General features: G+C 41.9%; 1 protein-coding gene across 1 annotated transcript; it reads left to right on the top strand.

Annotated features, from left to right (window-relative positions):
- The first annotated feature begins 163 nt into the window (after positions 1-163).
- On the top strand, positions 164-25,877 carry NR2E1 (nuclear receptor subfamily 2 group E member 1). Its single transcript, XM_078852149.1, has 9 exons — positions 164-188; positions 5,188-5,333; positions 9,359-9,446; positions 11,953-12,188; positions 14,391-14,537; positions 19,581-19,677; positions 20,060-20,209; positions 20,480-20,585; positions 25,488-25,877. Exons 1-9 carry the CDS (start codon positions 164-166, stop codon positions 25,648-25,650), a joined length of 1,158 nt encoding a protein of 385 aa, XP_078708275.1. The 3' UTR covers positions 25,651-25,877.

Below are 25,877 nucleotides of genomic sequence, written 5' to 3' on the forward strand. Positions count from 1 at the left end.
TGGGAAGAGACGCGAGGATGTGTCGATTCCCAACGGGCAAGGACTTCTGACTGCTTGGGAAACACCTGTCACTGAGAGAGAAAAACAAGGAAGGGGAGAATAGAGATCTCCCCAAAGCAGCAAGACTTTAGCCAGAGTTAGCGATTTCCAAAGGGATTCGAGCATGAGCAAGCCGGCAGGATCAACAAGTGGGTAATATGTGATGCAGGTTTCTAACCGCCTTTAGAAGAGCTGGCCCAGCCTGGGTGTTTTGCAAAAGCATGTTATATTTCCATCTGTAGCGGCAGTTAATACACAGTCAGGCCCCAGATGGAATTTGGGGAGATTGGGACAAGTGCTTGCAAAATGCTGGGTTTGTCATTTCCAACAGCTTGTTTTGATCGTACAGCTCTCTAATGAAATCTTGCTCCACTTTTGATGTCGAGCATGTCTGAAATGCAGTTATACGTGCAGCGAGTGTTAGTTATATTCCACCTGGAGGTGAGCATTTGTGCGGAGGTCTGCGTGATTTTGTGGGTTGGGGGTGTTTGGTTTTAAAACAGCATTAAAGAGCTGAAACGTGCTGCTTCTCTCATGGGCCTCATTCAACCTTTTTTCTATAGGACAATATTTTTATTTTGAAAAAAGAGTTTAAAACTCAGATCATTAAATTAAGCAACTCTGTTGAAAGAGGATTTAAATGCAATACTTTGAACACCATTTCCAGTCATACCAAATAATCCTGCAAAGAGGAAAGCAGAAACAACTTAAAAGTCACATTTTCCTTAATCCTAAATCCGTGTACCTCATAACTGGGGAATTTAAAGTATGACTAACCGCTCTTGCGAAGAGCGGCTCAATCGGTTCTAATCCCAGCTGGCACTTTTGGAGTTTATAATATGGACGAAGTCAGTAACAAAAGAAAAAAATACGCAATCCAATTTAATGTATGACAGGTGACTGAATGGACCTTTATATTCCTTGCTATTTAATACACTGTGCAGAGCAGGATCATGGTGGTGGAGTGCAATTTAAACAGGCGCCTGAAAAGTGGGTGTACACGTGAGTTTGTGACAATATGTACATAACTGCTACATTCACGCTCATGCATGTACATCTAACTCACCCATGATGGTTATCTTTGCTTCTAGCCTCTATTATTCTCCCCCGCCCCCCAATCCTCCTTTGTCCCTTGGAGGTTTGAATCCATCCAAGGGAGAAGCCGCTGTTTTTGCTGGTTGCCTGGCCATTCTTGTTCGGAGTTTTGCCGTTGTTACTTCAATTAATACTGGCTTGAATGTAGGGGTTTCTTTTGGAAAAGCGAGCGGGTGAAGTTGATTTCTGTCTATGCACAGAGAGTTGCGTTAAGTATTTTCCTACAGATGCGTTAAGGCTTTTTTTCTCCCTAAGGAACTTGATCTGTGTCACTAACAAAAGCCGAGCAAAAAAAATGAAGATGTAAGGACTTGATCTTGCTTTGCTGGCGCACCCAAAACTCCCGCTGAAGCCCACACCCCAGGGGAATTGGGTAGCAAAGGATGGGGGAGCGAAAGCAGCAAATTAAATAGTTTCCTGGCATATTTTTCTAAAGATAAGGATAAAATAAAACGGGGGGAGGGGTGCAGGGAAAAAGCCCAGTGCCCCTAAAAATGTTTGAAGGGATAGAAAACATTTTGGGGGAGAGAAAACTCAACGCATCTAGAACCTTAGTTCTGGGCCGGCTTCCCCATCGTTGGGTGCTTTTCACATCACCCTCCTCATTTCTGACACCGTGAAATCAATAGCACTTTGACTTCTGGCTCCGATCCTCCCTGGAGCCCTTTCAAATGAACCTTGTTACTTACTGAGTTTGCCTCCCGCGAGAGCTGGCGGCACCGACTGCCGTTTGAAATAGATTTGTTACCAGCTGCACCCCTCCCCAACAGCTCGTTTCCCAAAATCGGGACAGATTTTCCGTTTCCTCTTTCAGTTCTGGGGAGCAGGGAAGCAAACTACATTTTAATTTAAAGCTAGGGCTATTTCTGTGTCCCTTGATTTGCTGCGTGGACGCGGGACCATTGCATGGGAAAAGGATGGCTTCTTCTAGGTGCGCGCACGAGGCTGGTGGTTAGTAAAGAAGAAAAGCTCAAAAAGGGGCATCCCCTGGTTTCAGGAAACCATCCATAATCTTGTAACTGGTGCGGTTAAAGGTTTGACTGGAGCCCGCGCGGTTTCTTGGCACTTTCTTCAAGTTGGTCTAAATTATAAGATTTTATCCAAGGGACTCTTGTGAGAAGTTATAATTTAGAGAGATCAGGGGAGAGAGAGAGAGATCTAAAGGGAAACCTGCAAGCTGTTCCCGAAAGGATGAGTACTAGCCCTGCTGGAGCCATTCAAGGTCTACGGTCTGCGGCTGAAGACCTAAGGCAGGCTCAGCCAGTGGTGATGGAATAGCCCGGGGAGATGCAGGCACGAGGTGGGGTTGGTTTTTTTGTTTTTTGGTTTTTGGAGGGGGGGGTGTTTTGTTTTTTTACTGTGGCTTTTCTCCTTGGCCTGAGTTTGCCGTGTGGATCTTGCTCCACTTCCCCTCCAGTGAGTGTATAGTTATGTCAAACGTGATCTCTGCCTGGGTGGCAACAAGACCCCGTCCCGCAGTCCCTCAAACCCAGACTAACTTCTTTCAACAGCCTCTGATGGTAATTACAGTAATCGAAGCTGCCATATATCTTTAAGCAATTATGACACACAAAAAGCTGCAAAGGACCCCCTGTCGAGGGATGTTAAAAAACGGTTTCCCAGATCAACAAAATTCAATTTTCTTAACGTTGGACTTCGGAGACCAAGCTCTGCTTCGTCAAAGGGGAGCTTTTTTAAACAGGGGGAATCGGTTATCTCATGACCCCGTGTCATGTTAACATTTCTCTCTCGCTCGCTTTTTTTTTTCTTTCATATTTGTTCTGCCCAAGAATTTTCTCATAACAACAGCCACGTCTACAATAGTCTGAGGGGCTGACACTCACTAAAGATGTTGATTAGTCGGGGGAGAGTCAGAATAATTGCAAAAGTGATCAGATGAGATGGACACACTTGGGACTGGGAGAAGAAGTAAGTTTAGTTAGGTATTGAATGGAGGGCGGGGAAACCGACTGATAGAATTATATTTTACATGAATTACTATACATCTGGCTGCAATTTGCGTCACCACCCCCCTCCTTTTACAATTACAGCGACGAATGCTGAATCTAGCATTATTTTACTAGCTCTAGGTCTAGAGGATTTAAAATATTATTTTATCATCTCTGGATATGGTGAAATAAAATACAAAATAGAAACCGCTCAGTATTAAAACGGTCTTTCACACTAAATAAAAGTCCCGCTCTGATGTTATACATATACTGCTACCCATCCGGATTATTTATTTTCAAAAAAGAGAATAAACGCACTCCTTCATTTCACTGGTTCACTGCCTAGTCTGAGGCTGGTTTCAAAAATTCCTTGCTGTGATTGAAAACAAAGTTCGGGTTTATTTGGAGCGGGAAGCTCCGATTTATCTGCAAGCTCCAGCCAGGGGAAGAAAGTCTGGGATTTGCATAGCTAAAATCAAACTCCAAAGTGCCTGTGAACTCTGCATTTAGTCTGGTGGTGACATTGCATGCAAGGGGATGGCACAGATGCATGTATAATTTCACTGTCTTTTCTTCACCCTCCTCCTCTTCGTGTGTGTGTGTGTGTAAAAGTCTATCTGTGGATGCTGAAGCTGAAGGGGGTGGGGGGAGTCGAGTGCTCGCCCCTGTTGGCATTGTGTGATATCCGAATTCCCATGCTACTCTTTTTGACGGGTCACTGGTGACCCAATAGGCAGGTGGCAAGGAGGGCTTGTAATTACACAATCCCAGGAATCACTCCTTGTCCCCAAACCCTCCTCGCGATCTCCTACCTGCAGACCCAGAGCCACAATTTGCGTTACAGTCTGTAGGGGGAGGGGTGCGGGGTGGCTCTCCTAGCTGGACTTCTTATTAATTGCCTAAAAGTTTTCTATTCTTTAACCCCTCTACCCTCCCTCCTCAGCTCCCTCCCTTCCCCAGTCCCTAACCTAATCCCCATTCCTCTAGCCGTGTTGTATATAGCAGCTGTCGAGTTTCATTTAGGGGAGAAGCTGGCAGCTTGTGCTGATTGGAGGCAGTCAAACGAGTTTCAATGGGGAAAATCATTAAGTTAACACTTTATCTAATGTCCCTATTGTCTGCCAGGAAGCATTGTTTTAGAGCCTCCAGATAAACATGTCTGAAAACATCCCGGGCTCCTAAATTCTCTAGGGAGCAGAAGAGACTTCTCTGAATTCAGCTTCCAACCCCTTCCCCCATCCCTCTTCCAACCCCACCCCCCACCCCCCCACACACACTTAAGACACTCTCACTGAGCTAATTCAAAGCAAAGCAAATTGCTGTAAACCAAATCGGCCAGGTTTCTCAAACCCAGGTTTTGTGAGAGAGCTGCACTTTTAGCTTGAGTTCCTTTTGGGGGGGAAGGAGGCTGTTTGAACTGATGCTAACAAAAATAAAAGAAAGGAGCTAGTAGGGGTTTTGTGGTGCGTTCATTGAAATGGGGTTTAATAATCTCTATACATTTTATATGACTTTCAGTGCATTTGCACTGACAGTAAAAGTCTCTGAAAAGGAAACACGATTCAGACTGTGTGGCTGATTGATAGATTAGATAGAAGAAAGGAACAAACCAGGCATTTCAAGTACGTTCGGCAGTACATAAACGCACTTTCCCACAGTTAATGCGGAAAGTTTTGCTTAAATTTTAGGGTAATGGAAACCCATCCAAGGTAATGGCGGGAACAAACCCCACCGTGAGCTGGTTTTGTGACTCGGTTCTCGCCACTCCCTACACACAGAACGTCGTTTCCCCCCTGCTTGAAGAGCACTTCAGACCCAGCAAAAACTTTTCTCTCCTAGCAGGGAGGTTTTTGCTACTGCTGCTGCTGTAATCTTTCGTTCCAAAACGGGTCTTGGCGATTATAGAAGATCCAAATAAATGTAGCGGTGCATGAATAATTCTCATTGTAGAAAACTGACACTTGCTCAAGGGAAAGAAGGTTGCCTATAAAACCACTTCATTATTTGCTTTTATCGCAGCTCTGGTGCTAATCCCTTCAGAGGTCAGATTGCTTAGTTCTCTCTCTCTCTCCCTCCCCCCGCTCCCTTGCCTCTGCTTTTTCAGGTCGTATATTAGACATCCCTTGTAAAGTGTGTGGGGACCGCAGCTCCGGCAAGCACTATGGGGTTTACGCTTGCGATGGATGCTCAGGATTTTTCAAACGGAGCATCAGGAGGAACAGGACGTACGTCTGCAAATCTGGAAATCAGGTACTAGTGACAGCATTGGCTCATTTCCCTTCCACTTCCAAAGAGTTATTTATGGTACTGTCGCTCCGGAGTTCCCTCCGGCATGCCGAAATATGGATCAAAATCTAATACGCATCCTGCCAACTGGATGCCATCCCAGCTTAATACAGACTGGAGATGCGGTGCTGGGGGACTAGAATTTGTCTGTGATAGATTTAAGCAGATCAAGGATGTTTGCTAAACATTTTAAGGATATTCACATTTTAACAGTATGTTTAACGCAAGCTTCTTCCGGGCGCGTATTATAATAGAATAGGAGTCAGCTTCCGGGGGTGGGGGGATTTAAACAGCAAATCAAAAATCAGATCTCATGCTTCAGGACCAAACGATCGCCTGCGGTGGTCAGGAGGAAATGCCTGCCCCATCCTCTGCATTGTGGCGGAGTTTCGCCAGATATACTGGCCACCGAACGGTCTCTGAAGCATTAGATATTGGACTGCGGTAGGATAAGGGATTTCATGGACCAAGAGTCTGATTCCACACGTCAGATCTTTCCTCTTAAAGCAAGAGAAGTTCAAAATTCGAGTAGATTGTTATGTGTCAATTAACGCAATGTATATTAGCATGAGGTTGGGCAGTTTTCCGGGGCCAATGCCCTGGTCTCCATGTGTTCCGATTACTCTCTGGTTGTGCGCATATGTGGAAGTGTATCGGTATATAAATACTCTGTTCAGCAGCACAGAGACAAAATAGATTCAAACACTAAACCAATTTACCTTAACTACAGTGACATAACTTGGTGTGGCCTTCTCTTGCTACAGGTTCTGTTTGTCCTCGCTACATAATGGTGCAGGTCAGGCCAACTCTGCGCTTCTACCAAGCTTATTTAAGCATAAAAGAGGGCAAAGACTCGCAAATATTTTAAGACAATGTTCTGATATAAACTTTGCTATTCAAATATAACCAAGTCTGAGAAAAATCAACCCCCCAGCTTTTGATTTCTGTGTCCCCTACCTCTAGCCCCCCTTAATTAAAATAAAAGCGCAGTTATAGAGAGAGGGAGGGGGTGAACGGAGGAGCTGATGAGTTCAAGCCAAGCCAATACCATAGTTACAGGGAAGATTTCTTGAAAACAACCCCCTCCCCCCGCCCATCTCACTGGAAAAGACGTTTGTACAAACTTTTTGAACAAGCTTCTCTCGCTAGAGTTTCTTTTCCAGGTCACTATGAAATTTAGGACAGTAAAAATTCCAGCTCCCACCAACTATCTAATAAATACCTATTATAATAAAAGAGACAAGGCGGGTGGAGTAATATCTTTTACTGGACCGACTTCTGTTAGTGAAAGGGACAAGCTTTCAAGCTCCGCATAGCTCTCCTTCAGAACAGTGGAGCTCAAAGGCGTGTCTTTTTCACCAACAGAAGTTGGCCCAATAAAAGAGATGACCTCACCCACCTTGTGATCTCTAATATCCTGGGACCAAAAGGCTACAGCAACGCTGCAAACATATTATAATAAAGGCAGCTAGTAGATTCAAGTAGAGGGTTCATTGCCTGTGTTGTAAATAGAATAAGGAGTGGTGGGAAATGATATGACGGTACTATCATACCTGAAGGATTAGCGCTAGGATAATTAATCGAGGGTTCCCCTTTCCGGAGTATTTGAACTGTTCACTCACTGCGGAAAAGAATTTTCACTTTCCTCCTTGTCTCCTCTGTGTGTTTACAAACACGCTCCTGTCTCCGGCGAATTCCCACTGACTTCACTGTGAACTATGTCCGAGCAAGGACAGCGGCGAATCAACCATTATATAGTGCATCCACAAGGCTGCTGTGAAACGTGTGTCGCCTCCACTCACCCTCACACATTTAAAGATCGTCTAATGTGTAACAGTAAAAAAGGAAAAGGCTGTCAAGTCAAAAGGCGGATGGCAAAGAGAATATTGAAGTAAATTGATCAGACAGCGTCAGCTTTGTACTTCTAGGCAAGGGAACCGTGCAGGGAGAGTAAACAGATTTTTCCGAAGCAGCTATAAATCCCCCTTACTCATAACAATATTGCGTTAGGCGCCCTCTGCTTCTGTTCATTGGATTGTCTCGGAAGGGGTTTTAGGCGGGAAGCTTTTTTGTTTGAGGGCACTTGGAAGAGCTAGAGAAGAGAGCGCATCGATCCGGGCCCGAACCTAAGTCTGTGGGTGTTTCGCACCTTACTTCAGTGGGAGCTGGAGACCCCCGTAGGAGTCCGGAATAAGTTTCGCTTTGCAACCTGACTTCTGGGAAAGGCGAGTTTCCATTGATCGAGGAGGAGTAAAAAGAACAGGAGGACTCGTGGCACCTTGGAGACTAACACATTTATTAGAGCATAAGGTTTCGTGAGCTACAGCTCACTTCATCGGATGCATTCAGGACTCTAACTTCTACGGGGTCTCGGCAGGTGTGAACTGGTTTCCAGCTCACCGCAAGCCAGAACGGCACAGTTACAGCCAAATTGTTTCTGAACAATTAACACTAACAATTTATACCAGGCTCCCACCTTTCTGAGAAGGGGTTTTCCTTCATTATCATGTCTCACAGGGCACAGGAGGCGTGGGGGGATGGCGGTATAAACACACATGGTGCCCGGAGTTAGTACCAAAGGATAAGGGGCAGACTGAAGGACCATTAACTTTTGCATGCGTAAGTCAAGTTATCTGAGGCTCCGGGGCTAAATGAATATAGCCGGTGCCAGAGTATAAACACAGACAGACACATACACATAGTGTGTCTGGTTCAGTGACTTTTTTTATAATTCTGATATCTGTCACCAGCATTTACACTAATTTACAAAATCCACCCACCCCCATCTTGTCCCATCTTCTTAAGGTCTCCATGTCCACTACCTCAGTATCGGCTGAAGTTTGGCTTTGTGGCTAGATAGTTCTGGTTGACTGAGCCGAGGGCTGTATGTGACTTTCCGGGACTCTGGATGGCTCTACGTCTATACTATTCCTCTTCGGACAGGGGCTCCTGCTGCATCTGCAGGCCTCGGGAGCCCTGTTATTCCGGGGCGCAGCTGGAGCCTCTGGGGGTGGGGAGCTGTCTAAGGTGCTGAAACAGATTTGTCCATAACCACCTGCCCACTCATTTGTTAGGGTCCAAATCCTGTTCGCCTTACTCACTCCAGTAGCCCTATTGGGCCAGATTCTAATCTTATTTATACTGGTGGAAATCCTTGGTAGCTCCATTTGGAGTCACTGTGGAGTGACTCCGGTTTTCCCCTCTATGTGACTGAGATCAGATTCTGCTTTATTGATTTCACCGGGGCTGCTCCCAGGAATGAGGACAACATGATTTGGTCCCTTACACCTCGTTAAACCCTACATACACACTCGTATAACCCTCGGTATAGTCTCCCCAGAAAGGAACCCCTTTGTGACTAGATCGGATTCCAGGAGCATGGACTCACACCCGCCAAACGAGCCCTTTCTTCCGTTTCTCACCGGGACACTTCGGCACACGCTATAGTCTCCCCTTCATTTCTCTGTTTCTGTAGAAGTAACTCGTTTCTGCACAGCCTACAACCCAACCGCTGAAGCGAAGGGATCCTGCAAACCCAAATGACTCTACCCCTGTCCTCTCCAGCTACAGACTGCGCTGACCAAGGGCCCAAGCCTGAGCTGCTTGCTCAGGCCAATCTACTCTTTGGCGTCGCAGGGAGTTTTGTCTGAGTAAGGGCCGTGCACACAGGTGACCCAGGGAAGGTTAGGCAGTGTAAATACACAGGGTCATATGGTGGCATCTGTTTAAAAGCAGAACTTCCCACTGGTTTCGGGCTGATGTTCCGGTTGGAAAATCGTTGGCACCATAAATCCCTCCGTTCACAAATCCTTCCTAGGCGGACGACAAGCAGAAAGGGCACCAGCCACATACTTGGGTGACGGGGGGAGTACTCCCTAATGCTGCGATCGCTAAGCAGGTTCTTAGCTGCCCCGCCCTTCGCTTGTCAGTTCCCCACCCCGTGCCCTATGCAAGCCCATCTCTTAACGAAAGGAGTTTCTCTGTTTTAGGGAGGTTGCCCCGTGGATAAGACACACAGGAACCAATGCAGGGCGTGTCGACTGAAGAAATGCTTGGAAGTCAACATGAACAAAGATGGTATTTGCACATCCTTTTACCCTTCTCCTTGTGGCTGAGTAATATGAAACATGAATCGCATGTATGGGGAAAACGCATTGTAAAGTAAGCGCCCGGAACCCACGGCCCGGAGTATTCCCTCCCAGCTGCCCTCCACCTGTCGGCAAAATTCTCCCTTCCCGTCCACCGTGCCTGGCTCAGCTCAATGACCCCTTCCTGCCAACGAGCAATTAACGCCCTGCCCCAGCACCCCTTCCTGCCCCAGCAATGAACGCCACTGCCTTTAGCCCTCCTGCCCCTGCCACCAATTCGGAGCCGATCCGTTCCCATCGGAACGTCTGTTATTCAGCTGTGTACAATGGACCCAAAGCCAGGGCCGGGCAAATTGTTTGGGTTGATGACAAAAGCAACTAAAACACTGAAACAAGCGCAATGAAACCACCAATTAATGTATTTCAGCCAAATCCAGCCCTTGGCGTGGATCCATGCGATTTAGCAGAGCTATGCCAGGGATGGATTTGACCCATAATGTCCAGATCCAACGTGTGCTAAGGAGCTGCAGGATTTTTGTGCAGGGAACAGAAATGTCATAGAGCTCCGAGTAAGAAGGACCCAGTTATTCCACAGCCCTAAACGCTGATCAGGTTAGACACAATCCAGTCCCTTGTTGTAGACCCCCAAAAAAGAAAGAAAAAAGTCGCTCTGCAAACAATGTAATGAAGTGTAGGCAGTGGGTGAAACCCTCAGCTTATTGAAGGCAACGGGACTTTTGCCACTGTCATCAGTGCAGACAGGAACCCCGTGCTTTATTCGAGAATTAAGAACCTTGCTGTTAAAATTAGCCTTTCACCTTAACGTTTTTGAGATGCTATTAATACTAGAATTAAGACTCAATTAGACTGTCAATTAAAGTCCGTCACTTGGAAGCCGCGAGGCCTGGCATAGGTCAGCAAACTGTGAGCTGTAAGATTTCCCTATACAATAAACGATATGATGAGCCACAGATCGTCTCTGTGGAGGAAACAGTAGCCCGAAACAATGACGAATTTTTCGATTGATAATCCACGAGCAGTCAGCCTGGCTTGGCATTCATTCAGTATACCTCGTATGCAACCGTCTACTGTCTTCTAGTGCCCAATAAACCTTTCAACACATTTCGGTCCGAAACAAGGACAGTGAAATCCTGGCTCCTGGGAAGTCCTGGGCAAAGCTCCGCTTGACCTCGATGGGGTCAGGATTTCACACTCAGGTTGTTTTATTAGCACATGTAAGACAATGGCTGTACATTGAAGATGCCTAAACAGAGAAATTTCCTGATGCGCTTGCCACAGTTATTGGCATAAATCTTCTCGACTTGAATCCGATTATGATCCTATGGAGACCAGCAACAGAATTTAGTCGTGCAAACACTCCAAGTGACTCATTGGGTTGCAATCTTATCGAGTCTTGGCTATTTCCCGTTATAATTCTGCAGTAAACTTTTTGTTTGTTTGTTTTCTAATGGCCGGGTTCTAATGCCTGCCAGAGTGAGTCTGGAAAGTAGTGTGCTGTCATTGCTGACTAGGCTTGCCAACCCTCCAGGATGGCCCTGAAGTCTCCAGGTATTAAAGATTAATCTTTAATTAAAGATTATGTCATGTGATGAAACCTCCAGGAATACATCCAACCAAAATTGGCAACCCTAATGCTGTGGGGACCGGCAAATATTTCCTTGCAGATTCACTAGAGCTGCCCCATAATACCTTAGGCAACAAAATCTAGGCAAGGCTAATGCATTGCTGACTCCAGATTACAAAACTGAACCTGTATTTTAGACACTTCCTGCTGAATAGCACAATCAAAGTTGTGGAATATCTTGACCTAATAAAACAGGACGTTAGCATCCTACTGATTTGATCCTCAACAGCTCAGTGGTTTGAGCATTGGCCTGCTAAACCCAGGGTTGTGGGTTCAATCCTTGAGGGGCCATTTGGGTCAAAAATTGGGGATTGGTCCTGCTTTGAGCAGGGGGTTGGACTAGATGACCTCCTGAGGTCCCTTCCAACCCTGAGATTCTATGACCCAGTAACTAGTTACCACACTATCCCTCAAAGAACCCCACAGAAATCCTAAACTGGACATCACAGGAAAAGAAAATCAGGGCTATAAAACGCCTAGTGCCACTAAATGAATAACATTGTCATGCTGAAGAGATGGCTACTAATGCCTATACATGAAATCCAGACAAACTTTCAGATAACTATTTTCATTTCTTTTTTGGGGGGGGGGGAGAAATATGGAGGTTTATGTTGCATTTAAGGTCAGCCACCTAATATTAGGTACTGAAAGTAATGCTATGGTATGCAATATCAGGCACTTAATTCCGCATGCACCAGTAAATAATCTAGGACAATGAAATAGAGTAAGTCAGTGAAGCCTGTTCCAAAGCCCTTTGCTGTTAATGGGAGTCTTTCCATTGATTTCAATGGGCTTTGGGATCAGGCCGCAACTGGGTAATGTATTCACTAAATGAGCCCTTTGTTCCCAGCTGTGCAACACGAAAGAGGTCCAAGGACATCCACAATAAGGAAGCAAGTTGCGCTGTATTTCAGGGGACACAAGGACGAGAATGGAGCTACACCTCACTTTCCCTCTGCAGCTTTACCTGCTCCGACCTTCTTTACGGCTGTCTCGCAGCTGGAACCCCACAATCTAGAGCTGGCTGCTGTATCGACTACCCCTGAACGGCAGACGTTGGTGGGCCTGGCACAACCAACGCCAAAGGTCAGAGCTGCCTTCCGTGTTCTAATGAGGTGCACTAAGAGAGTGTTCAGAGATTATGGCAAAAATATTTGGTCCTGAAATCAGGGGTTGGCAAGTCTTGTTTTAGAGCTGGGGTTGTTAAGTGTCTCCACAGGGTGTGTTTGTGTGAGATCCAGTCAGTTCTATGGCAGAATACAAATTCGGACCCAATACTATGAAATGTAAATGCTCCTATTGATTTTAAGGAGAACTGTGTTTGAATAAGAACTTTATGATTGGCCCCCTCAACACTTAAAAAAAAACTATTTTGGTGGAGAACAAGAGAACAATTGTCTGCAAGTTAAAATCATTCTTGCTATATGGAGATAAATACACACCAGTGCATTTTAGACATAAGCACACACCATTTGTGAGCTTTTATAGTATATGTATAAATATGCATTCCCTGGAAAGACCTACACACAGTGGAACAGTTCAGAAATACTGCCACCTGCAGACTACCCGCCAACCTACATGTTTCAGTCTTGGACACAGTATTATTAAAATGACCCAAGATTGGAGAATCATTGACGTTCTGGACAAAAAAATGTCATGATTGAGCCCATAATGCACTGTAATGAACTGAGCAAATTATCGCAGCCTATCCAAATATCTAGGTACAGAAATATATTTATCTTTTTATTTCTGGATTTTGACATTTAATAAGCAGCATAGGAAATTGCTGTCATAACTTGGTGGATGAGGCTTATCTATGAGTTATTTAAATTGATAACTCAAATATTTTCATGCTCTCCTTTCCAAAATATTCATAAGCACGTTTGTATTTAGAGTACACAACAAATTACAGAAAAATTGTTGTAAATCAACCCTGGTCTATAGCTTGGTGAAACCCACTGTGAACTTGCTTGTAAAAATCATATTTCTATTTTTATAAATGTAAATTCAAAAATATTAAACCAGAAATTATTTAGAAAGAAAATGCATTTTACTCTGTGCTTGCTGCAAACCACTTAAGTGCATGTTTAAATCCAACTGAACTCAGTGGGACTTCAGTATGTGACTAAGGCTAAGCACCTGCGTAAGTGCTTTGAGGAATAGGGATATACTGCTGAATCTGGGTGTGGATTAGGGGTGACAAAATAAAATACTGATTCAAACATATATCTATATCTGCTCTGAAAACAGGGAACACTGAATAAAGTAATGAGACAGGGTCCGGGAATCAAACTATATTTTTAATAGGTTTCTTCTACTGTTAGAATTTAATTCTGCCATACTGTGATCTTATGCTTATATGGTCCCATTCATCCCCATGGATAGCAAAGCAAATAGCCTGCTTTATAAAGGGCCCACAGAAGCCAATGGAAGTTTTGCTATTAATTTCAGTGGGTGCAGGATGGGGGATTGCATCAATTATCTATATACAGGAATGACTAGTGAAGTGCAGGCATATCTGAGGTGAGGAATAAAAAGAGGGCAGGGCTTAGCAGCCAGTGGTCTCACTTCTGGTTTTTGTTTTATGTTTATGTTCCTGAAAGCTCATTTCAGGGTTTCAGCCAGCCACCTGCAGGGAGGATTCTTCCTCTCCCCAATGTATACTGGGTGGGTGGTTTAGTTTTGTTGTTTATTTTATTTTTTGTTTTTATCTCCTTCCTCTGAAGCATCAGGATGCTCATTGCTGGAGATGGGACATTGGCTGGGGTGAGCCAGGGCTCGAGAGGTGGCAAAGAGCATTCTCTCTTTTAGGTTCTTGGCTGGTTAGTGCTTGCTCACATGCTCAGGGGGCTGGTTCTTGCTCACAGTCTCAGGGTCTAATGGGTCACCACATGCTGGTTTGGGAAGGAATTTTTATAAGTTGAGAAGGTTAGACTGGCAGTGATCTGGGGAGGTCGGGGGAAAGAGTTACCTTCCTCTGCAACATGTGCATGTGGGTCACTTGCCAGGATTATCTGGCGATATCTCACTTAATCATTTCCCTGCCCTTGCAGGGGCTTCAGACACTGTTGGATCTCAGTCCCTCCTATTCTCTGCCTGGCACATAATAGCCTAGTCTTCTGGAGGCTGATATTTTGGTCTCATGTTAGTTGCTGGGGTTTAATGCATGGGTGGTGGCCTAGGATATACATGAGGTTAGACAAGATGATCTGGTGGTTCCTTCTGATCTTAAAGTCTATGGCTATCTTAGTCACTTTTTATTATTCCTTATTTTACTTTTTATATTAGTATCCACATGAAGTCAATGGTACACCTATGTACCTCTATGAAGTGGCCACTGAATCTGTTTGTGAATCTGCTGCCAGGCTTCTCTTTATGAGCATCAAATGGGCCAAGAGCGTTCCAGCCTTTTCCACTCTGTCGTTACAAGATCAGGTAAGACTTATACGACAAGTAATTGTCCTTAGCCTGGCAACCATATTTAAAGATGGTCCACAAAATTCAGATCTAGATCAGATTTTTCACCCTTCCAAAGGAATTGGCCCCCATAGTTTTTGATGTGGCCCATTTCTAAAATAATATATTGTTTTAACAGCAATTTTCATCAATCTGAAATGGATATGTTATAGTGTAGGTGAAACTCAGATAGGAAATAGATGTTGCTATAAGACAAATATTATGAGAGGCAGCATGTTGCAGTGGACAGAGCACAGGGCTGGAAGTCAGGAGACTGGGGATGAAATCCTGGCCCCACTGAAGTCAATGGCAAAGCTCATATTGACTTAAATGGGGTTAAAAGTTCGCCTCCAAGTTCTATTCCTGGTTCTTCCCTTGACCTTCTATCTGAACTTTTGCAAGTCATTTAATCTCTGTGTGCCTCAGCTTCTCTAATTGCAAACTGAGTATAGTGGTATTTATTCTCCTTTGTAAAGTGCTTTGAGCTCTCTGGATGAAAAGTGCACTCTCAGTAAACATTTTTACCATTTAATCCTACTAGTGTACAATGGCCAAATAGTTCTCTGAGTCACACTGACTTCAATGAAGTTATTCCACATTTACACTGATCTGACTCAGAGCAGAATTCAGCCTACTCTTTTTTTAATCCTAATTAAAATCCTCCTTAATTTGTCTTGTTTTCCTCTGTGACAACTTGCCTTTGCCTCAAGTGATTTGTGAGTGAACCACAGTAACTAAAGCAATTTTGTAATTACTTGATTTTTGATGAGGACTTGATCTATTTAATATAATGCATTAGTTCTGAAAAGTAATCAGACAATAATAAAAGGAAAAAACTATACAAAGCTCCAACCACAAAAATGTATCTAATATCATTGAGTTTAATTTTGCAATACAATAACTAGAAATAAAAGTCATATCTTAAATATTACAACTAATTGTATTAGACTCTTATAATAGTCACCAAATAAAATACAATATTTGGTCTGTGGCATGTTAGTGTAAGTACATAAACAAATGCATATTGTGAACAGAAAAAGATTTTCAGGATGACAATAGAGTTTTCTACCTAAATACATATCACATATAGCACAAAAAGACATTTGCTTAGATAAACTGAAAGGTCCTTTTTCTAGAGCTAGTCCCAGATTTTGAGAGCCCTTTTGTGAGGTTAGCTATGTGGAGCCTCATTCACCTCCCTCTATGTATTGTCACCAGCAAATCAGGTACATACATTCAGGGCCATTGGATGAGTAGGATCTTAAAGAGGCTGCAGAACTGCCATAAGCCAAAGGCTTAACAGTCAACAGGGAACAACTGACAGGAAGATAATAGGAATGGGCCCAGTTCATCAGCTGCTGCATGCAAGCCATTTCCGTCAACTTCAAATACAGTTGCTCTTGTGGATCGGGAAGCTGGATCAGGCTTATGAAAGACCTGCAGAATCAGACCTAGAGTGTACTTCTTTACACAGACATCATGGAAAATGGTTTTTGCTTTGAAAACTACTGCCATTTCAAAGAAAACAATCTCTGTCATAATGCTACAACAATCACATTCAGCCATGGACTATTGACATCAACAGCAGTTGCATCCACCTAGGCCAGGGCTCAGTTTGGTCTAATATGTAAAAATTCCCCAAGCGATCATCCCTCCAGGAAGAATGGAGTGAAGGGAGTGGGAGGAAGGAAACATCTTTCAAGAGAGAGGCTCATCAATACAGTAGCAATGGCTAATGCACATTCCATATAGTTGAACGTTTCCCATTAAATTCTTCACAGAAATCAGTTTATCCTGTCATCTTAAATGAGCCAGCGACATGGCTTACATTTTAAATGAAAGGCAAGTGTTAGCAAATTGTAACATCAATTGAATCTGTTTTAAAGTTCTAACAATGTCAACTTCACCATTCTTCCCTCCAAGTTGTAAGGATGGGTTTGAGTTGAAAAGTTTAGACCTGGATCCACATTTCTCAAAATTCAGAGAGGTTCAGATATGGAACTATGGTTTGAACCTCTATCCAGCACCTCAGCTTCCTCTCATATTCAAGAGAATCTCAAAGGAAATAACTCTTGTTTTAATAGCCTTATTCCATAGTTATAGAATCAGATAGATGATCCTTACAATAGTACTGTTTCATTTAATTTAATAGTGGCACAGATAAAAATGTCTAAAATTTCCTCTGCATGTCTTTTGACATCTAGCTAAGAGTTTAAAATCTTTTCCTAGGATCTGCTTTTGTTTTGGGCACCTCTAGAAAAATTAAAACATTACAATTCTATAAACTATGTGGCACTTTTCTGTCTTGAAAAATGTGGAACCCTATCAGTTGACAAAACACAAGTAATCAACAGCAGGTTATCCTTACAGATAGTGCCTGATTCTAAAGCAGAAGTAGGTCCTTTAGAAAGCCTGGGATTTTCTAATTCCTTTGAGGAATGAAGGCCATTTATAAGCCCTCACTAAGGTCAGCATGAGCTATTCCAACTGGAGGCTTTAAAGACATATTCATCAGAACCAGGAGAGGCTTAGCTAGTTGGAGGAGAAAGTTCCTTTAATTTCTAAAGTCTTCTGACTTTAACTGCATGGTGTTGATATCTAGGAATCATTGTTCATTGCCATCTGCATGAACAAGTGACAAAAAGTTTTACAAAAGCCAATTAATTAATGGCTAAGAATCAATTTCTTTATACCACATAGAAACCTGCATATCTAAATGAAATATCAGTTCTTTATAAGGCACAGGGAATGGCTGGTTAGCAATGCAAGTTCTGTTTCTCTCACCAGAAACCTGAGATGGGTATGGTACTTCAGATAATTTCATATCTCTGGGAAGTTTTTGTTACTATAAAAGCCAATGCAATTAATTAAAACCCATATTCTGTGCAGACATTTCCATTTCAGTCACAGTTTCTTTATTAGAGTTGAATAAAAGCTCTGCAAAGTTTAAGTAGATGGTTCAGAAAGAAACTGACGTTGTGATGGTCATAGTTCTGTAATGCAGTGGCATTGTAGCCGTGTTGGTCCCAGGATATTAGGGAGACAAAGTGGGTGAGGTAATATCTTTTAGGTCCAGTAAAATATACTACCTCATCCACAGTGCTTAATTTGTGCCAGGGCTCAGCCCTGGCACTTCTAGGCTTGGCAGGTCATAGCCCCAGCACCTCTGGGCTTGCTGCCCCAGTTATGAATGTAAAAAAATTGCTTGAGCCTCAGCACCTCTTTCAGTACAAATGATGCCTCTTTCACTGCTCCCCCACCTTGTCTCTCTAGTAGTGCTGTAATGACTTCAAACCAATATGGCTTAAAATACTGGGTATTAAAAATTAGAACTTAGATAAGAAATTTCCAATTGTTGGAGGATTTCAGTGCAACTGAAATGCATCTCTTAAATTCAGATGTGTCAGAAAAACAAAATTCTGTTGAAAGGATTCTATTTTTTAATGTTATAAAGGGACATCACTAAACTTAATAGTTCCAAAATGTGTTCTTCCCTTGTTCCCAGTATACCCTGCATTTCCAAAATCCATGTAACGTTTTCTCAGCAAAACCTTTGACCAACACGATAAGTCTAAGCGTGTGTTATCCTGAGGCTTGAGGATGGGATCCCTTCTCTTTTCCTGCCAATTGCATAACAGTGAAGTGTCTTTGCAACTGCTACTGAAGTCTTAGGGTGACAGTAGCAGCCACAGGCCCTTGTGTGACGCCTCCCTTCCTTGTAGGAGTTTTGGGCAATGTATCAGCCTAGAGCCACCAGACAATACTTCCTGAGCCTAGACCTGCTCACAAAGTCACCTCCACCTTGTTGTGGACCGCAAAGAGGCATCAAGTCCCTACTGTGTGTGCTCTGTGGTGTGCCCCTCAAACCATGCCATGGAACTGATGAGATTCAGCTGAATGTAGGACCCTTCATGTCCATGCAAAGAAGGTGTGCTAAGCCAAAATGTCGTATGTGCACTTAAATTATTCTTTGCTGGCTTTGCCACTGTAATTCCTAAGGATCTTAATTTTCTTCTCGTGCCTAACAGTGTATTTGTACTTAAATCAATGGGATTGCCCCAGTGCAAACAGAGAAGCAAATTGGGCACAGAGTCTGCCACTCAGCCCTTGCAAGGAAAAAAAGTCTACAAAACAAAATCAGGATAGAAGATTATGGAGAGCTGCAATACCTGGATCCAAATCAGAGGGGCTCCAGCCTCCACACCTGTTTGGCTGTGGAGTTGGGGTTCGTCCCTTGTTGAAGAGGGACAATCTAAGGTGTTTGGACCTGGATTCAAACTTCCCCAAAGTTCAGTGACATTCTAAAGTAACCAGATTTCAGTAGCCAGCTTTCAAGGGCTAGTTTCAGCAAAAGTAGGAAAACAAAGATTTTAATATACCTTGATATTGTCCTTTAACAGACTAGAGATTTGTTTAACCAACAGTGGATTAAATGTAAATAAGAGGATGTCTGCCATTGTGTAGTAGTGCTTTGAACTGACTCTCTATCAAGTGGTGTCAGTTCAGGCCACCATCTAGTAATCTGCCACTCATTTCACAAATCACATATTTGCAGGGTAAAAAAGGTCTAATAGTACAGAAATCATTAAAAGAACTGTCAGGCATCCATTCTGCTCTCAATACACATGTCTATTAACACTGAGGAGGAGAAGAGAGCGCTTATTGAGCAAGCCTGCTTTTGAAAAATATGAGTAGATTTTTAAGAAGAGTGTAAGCTCTTTGGGGGTATGGACTGTCTTTCTCCCTCTGTGTTTGCACCGCACCTAGCACAATGGGCTCTGAGTGTGGGTGGGGACTCTAGGTTCTACAGTAATACAAGTAATTAATACTAATATTTCTTCCAGGGCTATTCTTACCCATATACCTTATCAAAAAGATAAAGAAAGAGCTAAAACATTCAGGGGAAAATACAAAAACAGGCATTTAAAGCAGTTTTTAAAATAACAGAAATTTACATTTTGAAAATGTTTATAAATCTATAAATTATACACCATGTTATATTGTACATCTATTGTATGGCAGCTGATGCTTTTGGAAGATGCTTGGAGAGAACTGTTTGTTCTAGGAATAGCACAATGGGCCATTCCAGTTGATGCTAACACTCTACTGGCTGTATCTGGTAAGAATTGCACAATTTAATGACTTTGTTATAGAAATTACCATAAAAATACATTACTGAAAAAAGAACAACATGTAAAGAATAACAAATTCCCACTGAACAATAGAGCATACCTGTCATTTATAAATCTATATTTAAATGCAAATAATGTTGTTTTGTTGTATTCATGACTGCTTGCATTGTCATTTAAATGCAAATTACTGTGTTTGTTATCATCCAAGAGAAGATTTTATATTAACTTTCACACAATATAGTCAGTTTACATGGAATCGGATATCTAAGTGACAATTGAATAGATATTGATACAGAGGATTGTCAGAAATCAATATATATTAATGCAAATGCCTTAATATAGAGTATTTTTCATATGTTTCTATTCTAGGCATGAATGGTGACAATACAGATTCTCAGAAGCTGAATAAAATTATTTCAGAAATACAGGCTTTACAGGAGGTTGTGGCTAGATTTAGACAACTTCGGCTAGATGCTACTGAATTTGCCTGTCTCAAATGCATTGTCACTTTTAAAGCTGGTAAGCAGAAATAATCTGTTTTTTTTTTTTTTTTTTTTTTTGATAACTAGCTATTTTGCTGGTTGGCCACTTCAAAGTCTACACGGACATTTTAAAACAGTGATGTGATTACATCAGCTAATAGGTTTTCTGCTGTTGAATTCTGATAGGCAGTGTTACACTTTAACTATTACAAATTAAATGTTTAAAAATGAATCTTTATTTTTACGGTAAATCTTAAATATTTTGACCTTAAGAGTCCACCTGACTAGTTACTGATCTGCTTTCCAGTACCTACACACAGTGGTTCTGAACTGAGAAGTTTTCGAAATGCTGCTGCCATTGCAGCTCTTCAGGATGAAGCTCAGCTCACTCTGAACAGTTACATCCACACCAGGTGATCAATATTTTCTTTGAATACTTTTTTCAAACACTCTGGGTGAAATTCTCACCTCAGTGAAGTAAACGGCAAAATGTCCATTGACTTCAGTGGAGCCAGGATTTCATACCGTGTTCACGGTGACTGTATGCCTGTAGGAGAACTTGGGTTATCCAAACAGAATGGGGAACATGGAATGTATTCAAATAAGTGAGAAAATGAAAAAGAGGGAGTTTTTCATGGTATGTGATACCTGAAAAGGAACATAATACGTTTAGAAAACTGGAGTTTTTGTGAAAAGAAAAGGAGTACTTGTGGCACCTTAGAGACTAACCAATTTATTAGAGCATAAGCTTTCGTGAGCTACAGCTCACTGTATTAAACAACACCACCACCACCACATAAAGTGCTTTACATTTTAGCATCTCAGAATCTTTTATTGTATTATTCCCACTTTTTAGATAAGGAAACAGAGGCAGTGACTTGTCCAAGACTGTAGTGTGAGTCATGGCAGAGCTGGAAATCGAAAAATCCAGATCTTGTGACTCCTAGCTCGGTACATCTTAACCAGAATGATGAGAATAGTAGTTTTGAAATGAGGTTTTCCATATATCTTGTTCAGCATAAAACATGAAACAGAAACCTTTATACCAACTATAAAGTCATAAGTCAAACCTTTATACCAACTATATAAGTCACCACCTCATGAAACTAACAAGGGTAAAACTGGGAATATGTGAATTGTACTATGTAGAAAACCACTGTTATTTTCACTATGTGAGCAGTTGTCTTAATGTGACCAGTTTAGAGCACCATGCTTTGAATACTTTTTAAAACTATCCTCCAGCCTTGGAGCACAAGGGCTAGGAGGACTACTGCCCAAGCAATTCATTAGGCAATTGGGTGGGGAGGAAAGGAGACAGAGGAATGAGATGCAAAGCACACCCTTCAATAGTGTTTCCTCCAGTCATTTCAGGAGCTATTGTGATGAGCTCTGAAAGGCGTCTTGTCCAGTCCTCAGCCAGAAATAAACTGGCTGTAATGCAAGGCCTGGAGCAGGTGGAATTTGAGTAGCGGCACAAGGGTGGGGGAGAAGGGAGAATCTTCAGGGTTCCATAGTGGACATGGAGGTGCACCCAAAAGAAAAAAGGTCTAACCTCCAGTCTGTGCATTTCCATATACCCATTCTTTTGTGTCACCTATCCTCACCTGTCCCTTCCAAAATGTCAGCTTGAAATATTAAACTTTTTAGCCAGATTCTGTCTGGTGTCATTGAAGGAAGTACATCTGATCTATATCACCAAACTGCCTCCTCTTAAACGATTATTCTGAAAAGGGGCAATACTTAGACTCACTGCTGTCAATTCCCCTCACTTTTATAACCTTGAATTTTAAACATTGTCAATTAAATGTTAATTCACTAAAGCTAAGAATATAATAAACCAACCTTAGTTTTCGAGCCTCTAGGTCACTTACAGACAATTTAATTTAGTAGAGGATCTTGGATGACACTTTGAATGATAGAACCAAACTTTTTAAAAAAGAGAAAAATTAGTTAAGCAAACAGGCATACAATTACCATTTACACAGTACTACAATTATACTCACATTTGAAGGTGGAATGGTGTATCAACAGATGATCAGTCCACTGACAACCAGATAAAGTACAGCCTTATAATCCTATAACCTAACAGTACCCTTTCGGTGTTCTCATAGACTCAGCTATTAAGGTCAGAAGGGACCATTATGATCATCTAGTCTGACCTCCTGCACAATGCAAGCCACAGCACTGGAGCTCCGTCCAATTTAAAAGGCTACTCTTTTTACAACCCATGATAATACTAATTAACATTAAACCTGTCCATTACCATAGTCACATTTCTTCCACCTCTGCATTGGCTCTTCACATTACACATTTAAATTAACATTTGCACCAATGTTCTTTCCATGCTATCAGTGTTCATAGCATTTTAGTAAAACATTCCTAATTCTCAAAACTGCTCATTAAAAACCATTCCAAAACCAGTTTTAACCAACACATAGCCACAACATAACCCTGGGTCATGTCCTTGCTGACTTCAATTTTCCCATCTTACTGTCTAACTTTTACGCACACTAACAAACTCAATTTCCCAAACTCCTCTATACTTAGCCTAATTAAAGCCAAAGCCTAATTTCTATTTATTTCTTGACCTAACCCATTTTATAAAAGCTACAACTTCCACTGAACAACTTTTCTCCTCTGGCATAATGGAATTCTGTACAAATAAGGGTGAAGCCTATCTGTGTGGGAGACAGGGCTTTCTCGTGGGCTAACCCAAGACTGTGGTATGAACTTTCCCAAAAACTAAGGACCATCACAAATCTCATCATCACCTTCTGCTCTATGTGCAAGGCACATTTCTTTGACCTTGCCTTCTCTAACACACACATAGCAACATGTCTGTGTGTATGTGTTATATATCGTTTAAAAATAAAATCCAAAACACTCCATTGCACACACTTCTGCCCCCGGCGAGAAGATGAGAGAACACACACAATGACAGACAGTCACACTGTTTAACACACTCAAATACTATGGTGATGAGCATGGTATAATAAAATCTCCAGTAGAGGACGTAATTCAATGATCTGAGAGTTACACATGTGAATCCAGATGACAATGTATTCTAGGAAAATCCCCCCTATCAGCATCAAGTACTGCTATAACTAGCCTTGAAAGGGTTAGGTTTTTAATCTATAAATATTGGTAAATATCCATTTCACTGTACACACACACACCGACCGATGAAAAGATATTTCCATTGATAATAACCAAAATTTAGAGCTAGGCAAAGTAAGAACAATGCTGCTTGAGAACTTATCAAAGTTTGACTTAGGGATGTTTACTTTGTATTTTGACCCCGGCCCCCAGAATTTCACACAACTGTGAAAATTTAAGTATATAATAATAAAAAATGCTGACAAACATACATTAATATCATCAATTGACATTGTAGGGGGAAAACTGAATTCTGCCAAGCCTAGCTATAAGCTATACTGAAGTTCCACCACCGACTGCAATTATTTTGCAAATCCAAGGATAAATTAAAAAATTGCCTACTCTTAAAAACAATGATGCTCACTGGCAGAAATCTTTGAAGTCCTTTGTTTAGACTATAAATAGAATCCTTCACTGCTGATGTGAGCAAACTTAAAAATACCAGCCAGTACATACTAAAAAGGAAAAAGCAGCAGCTGTGTGGCATGCTCTCTCCACCCACATTGAAGCCCCTCCACATGAATAGTGTGCCACTGAAGCTCAGTGAGAGTTAGGGTTACATGGCCAGCCAGTGGGAAAAAAAAGCCAGGAAGCAGCTGCTTTACATGGAATGGTCCTCTTTCCAAACTCAGCAGCTTTCCTACTGGTCAATGCTCTGGAAGCCCTCTAACTTACACCAGTTTTACACCAGTATAACTATTTACATCAGTTATTTACATGGACTTGAAAGGAGAATCCAGCCTTGAGAACCAACAAATGGGTTGTGAGAACAGGCATGAACTGGGGATCTACAGTCTCCTGGTTCTAGAGTGCTCCATGTTTCTGAGGTAAACAAAAAGGCACAGAGCAGTGGAGCAATATAGAGGGGCTGCCTGTCAGCATGGATGCCAAAGCAATACTACAGACTAGATAGATAGTATTTTTCCACGGGTATGTGTGCAGGAGTGGAATGGTTAGCTCTGCACCACAAGGGTAAAGAGCGGTGAATGACTATACACCATAAATAAATCTTGCAGTCTAAATAAAGCCAGCAATTAGGAACAGCATAATTCCCCTCCTCCCCTGCAGTTTTAGGTATATCAAAGTCTATGCCACTTTTCTGGAAAGATGGACATACAAAAAATATTGTTGGCCACGTTTGATGGAGCTAGGACCCATCATAGGAGATTTATTTTCTTTTGTCAATGCAATAGCCTTGGAACGTCGTAGAAGTTTCCATTGTACGTTGATGTATTTCCATAAGAGTGTTGGAAATGTTGTAGGTGAAACCTAGACCCATTGAAGTCTAAGAGAAAACTCCCTGTTGACTTCAACAGAGTCAGGATTTCATCTTGTATTATGTGACATGTGAAGAAAGAGGTCTGATTCTGCTCTCATTCTAGTTTTACCCTAGTGCAAGTCTTGATTTCAATAAGGTAACTCCAGATTTACATTAGTGAAAGTGATAGAAGATTGGAGAATCGGGCTCCAAATGTTTCTGATAGTGGGCCTATTTCTCGTTTTACTTACAGCAGTGCAAAATCCAGAGTAATGCCTCCAAAGTCAGCAGAGTTACACTGGTGAAAAAATCAGCACCAGCAAGATCAGAATCAGGCCCATATTGTTTTATCTTTAAAAGTTGTGAAGAATTCTGTGGCTAACGAGGATGGAAAATAGCCTTTTATAGATGTATATTTTCAGGGGGAAGGAAATGTTGCTTCTCACTCAGAATTTTGTATTCAAAATGTCAACTATTAAAAGTGACGCTGCACTCAAACATCTGCAGCATACTGGGTAGATTGCAAGTTCAATTTAATAAACCCAGTTTATTGAACATGGGCCAAATTCTTCTGAGTTACACCTAATTCAAGGTTATTGTTTGAGGTGTAAGTCAGGGCAGAGTTTGGCCTTCTATAAGTTATTCATCTGAGCGATCAAACAAAATGGCCAAACAACAAAATGTGAAAACAGGCCCAAAGCCTGCTTACCTCACTCACATCAACATTCCCATAAAGTCAACATGTCTACTTTTATGAAAAGGCAAGTAGGATTTCACTCAGTCAGAACTAAACCCTACAATTTGCTTAATTTGGGTTTTGTTGCTCATTAAGGCAAGTGATTTTGCTGTTTGGAGAAACATACAACACCTCAATAACATTCTTTTTCGTTTTATATTCTAGGTACCCCACACAACCCTGCCGTTTTGGAAAACTCTTATTGCTTTTGCCAGCTTTACGTTCAATTAGTCCATCTACAATAGAAGAAGTGTTTTTCAAAAAGACCATTGGGAATGTGCCAATTACAAGACTGCTTTCAGATATGTACAAATCCAGTGACATATAAACTACCTTAAAAATAAACAATCAGGATGGACAGTTTGATAAGAACTTTTATCTATGGAGAATAAACCTCAACTAACAAAATCTACAGGAAGCATAAGCCTGGGAATGTTTAACTTTTAAATTCATTGAGAAATTTTTTTAAAAAATCCCATTAGATATGATTTTGCTGCCTTGAACAGAGTGATTTAGAGCATGGAGAGAGTGTTTTGCTCTACAGAAAAAGTGAAT

Source organism: Lepidochelys kempii, chromosome 3 (assembly GCF_965140285.1).
Source record: "Lepidochelys kempii isolate rLepKem1 chromosome 3, rLepKem1.hap1, whole genome shotgun sequence".
NCBI classification, from domain to species: domain Eukaryota; kingdom Metazoa; phylum Chordata; order Testudines; family Cheloniidae; genus Lepidochelys; species Lepidochelys kempii.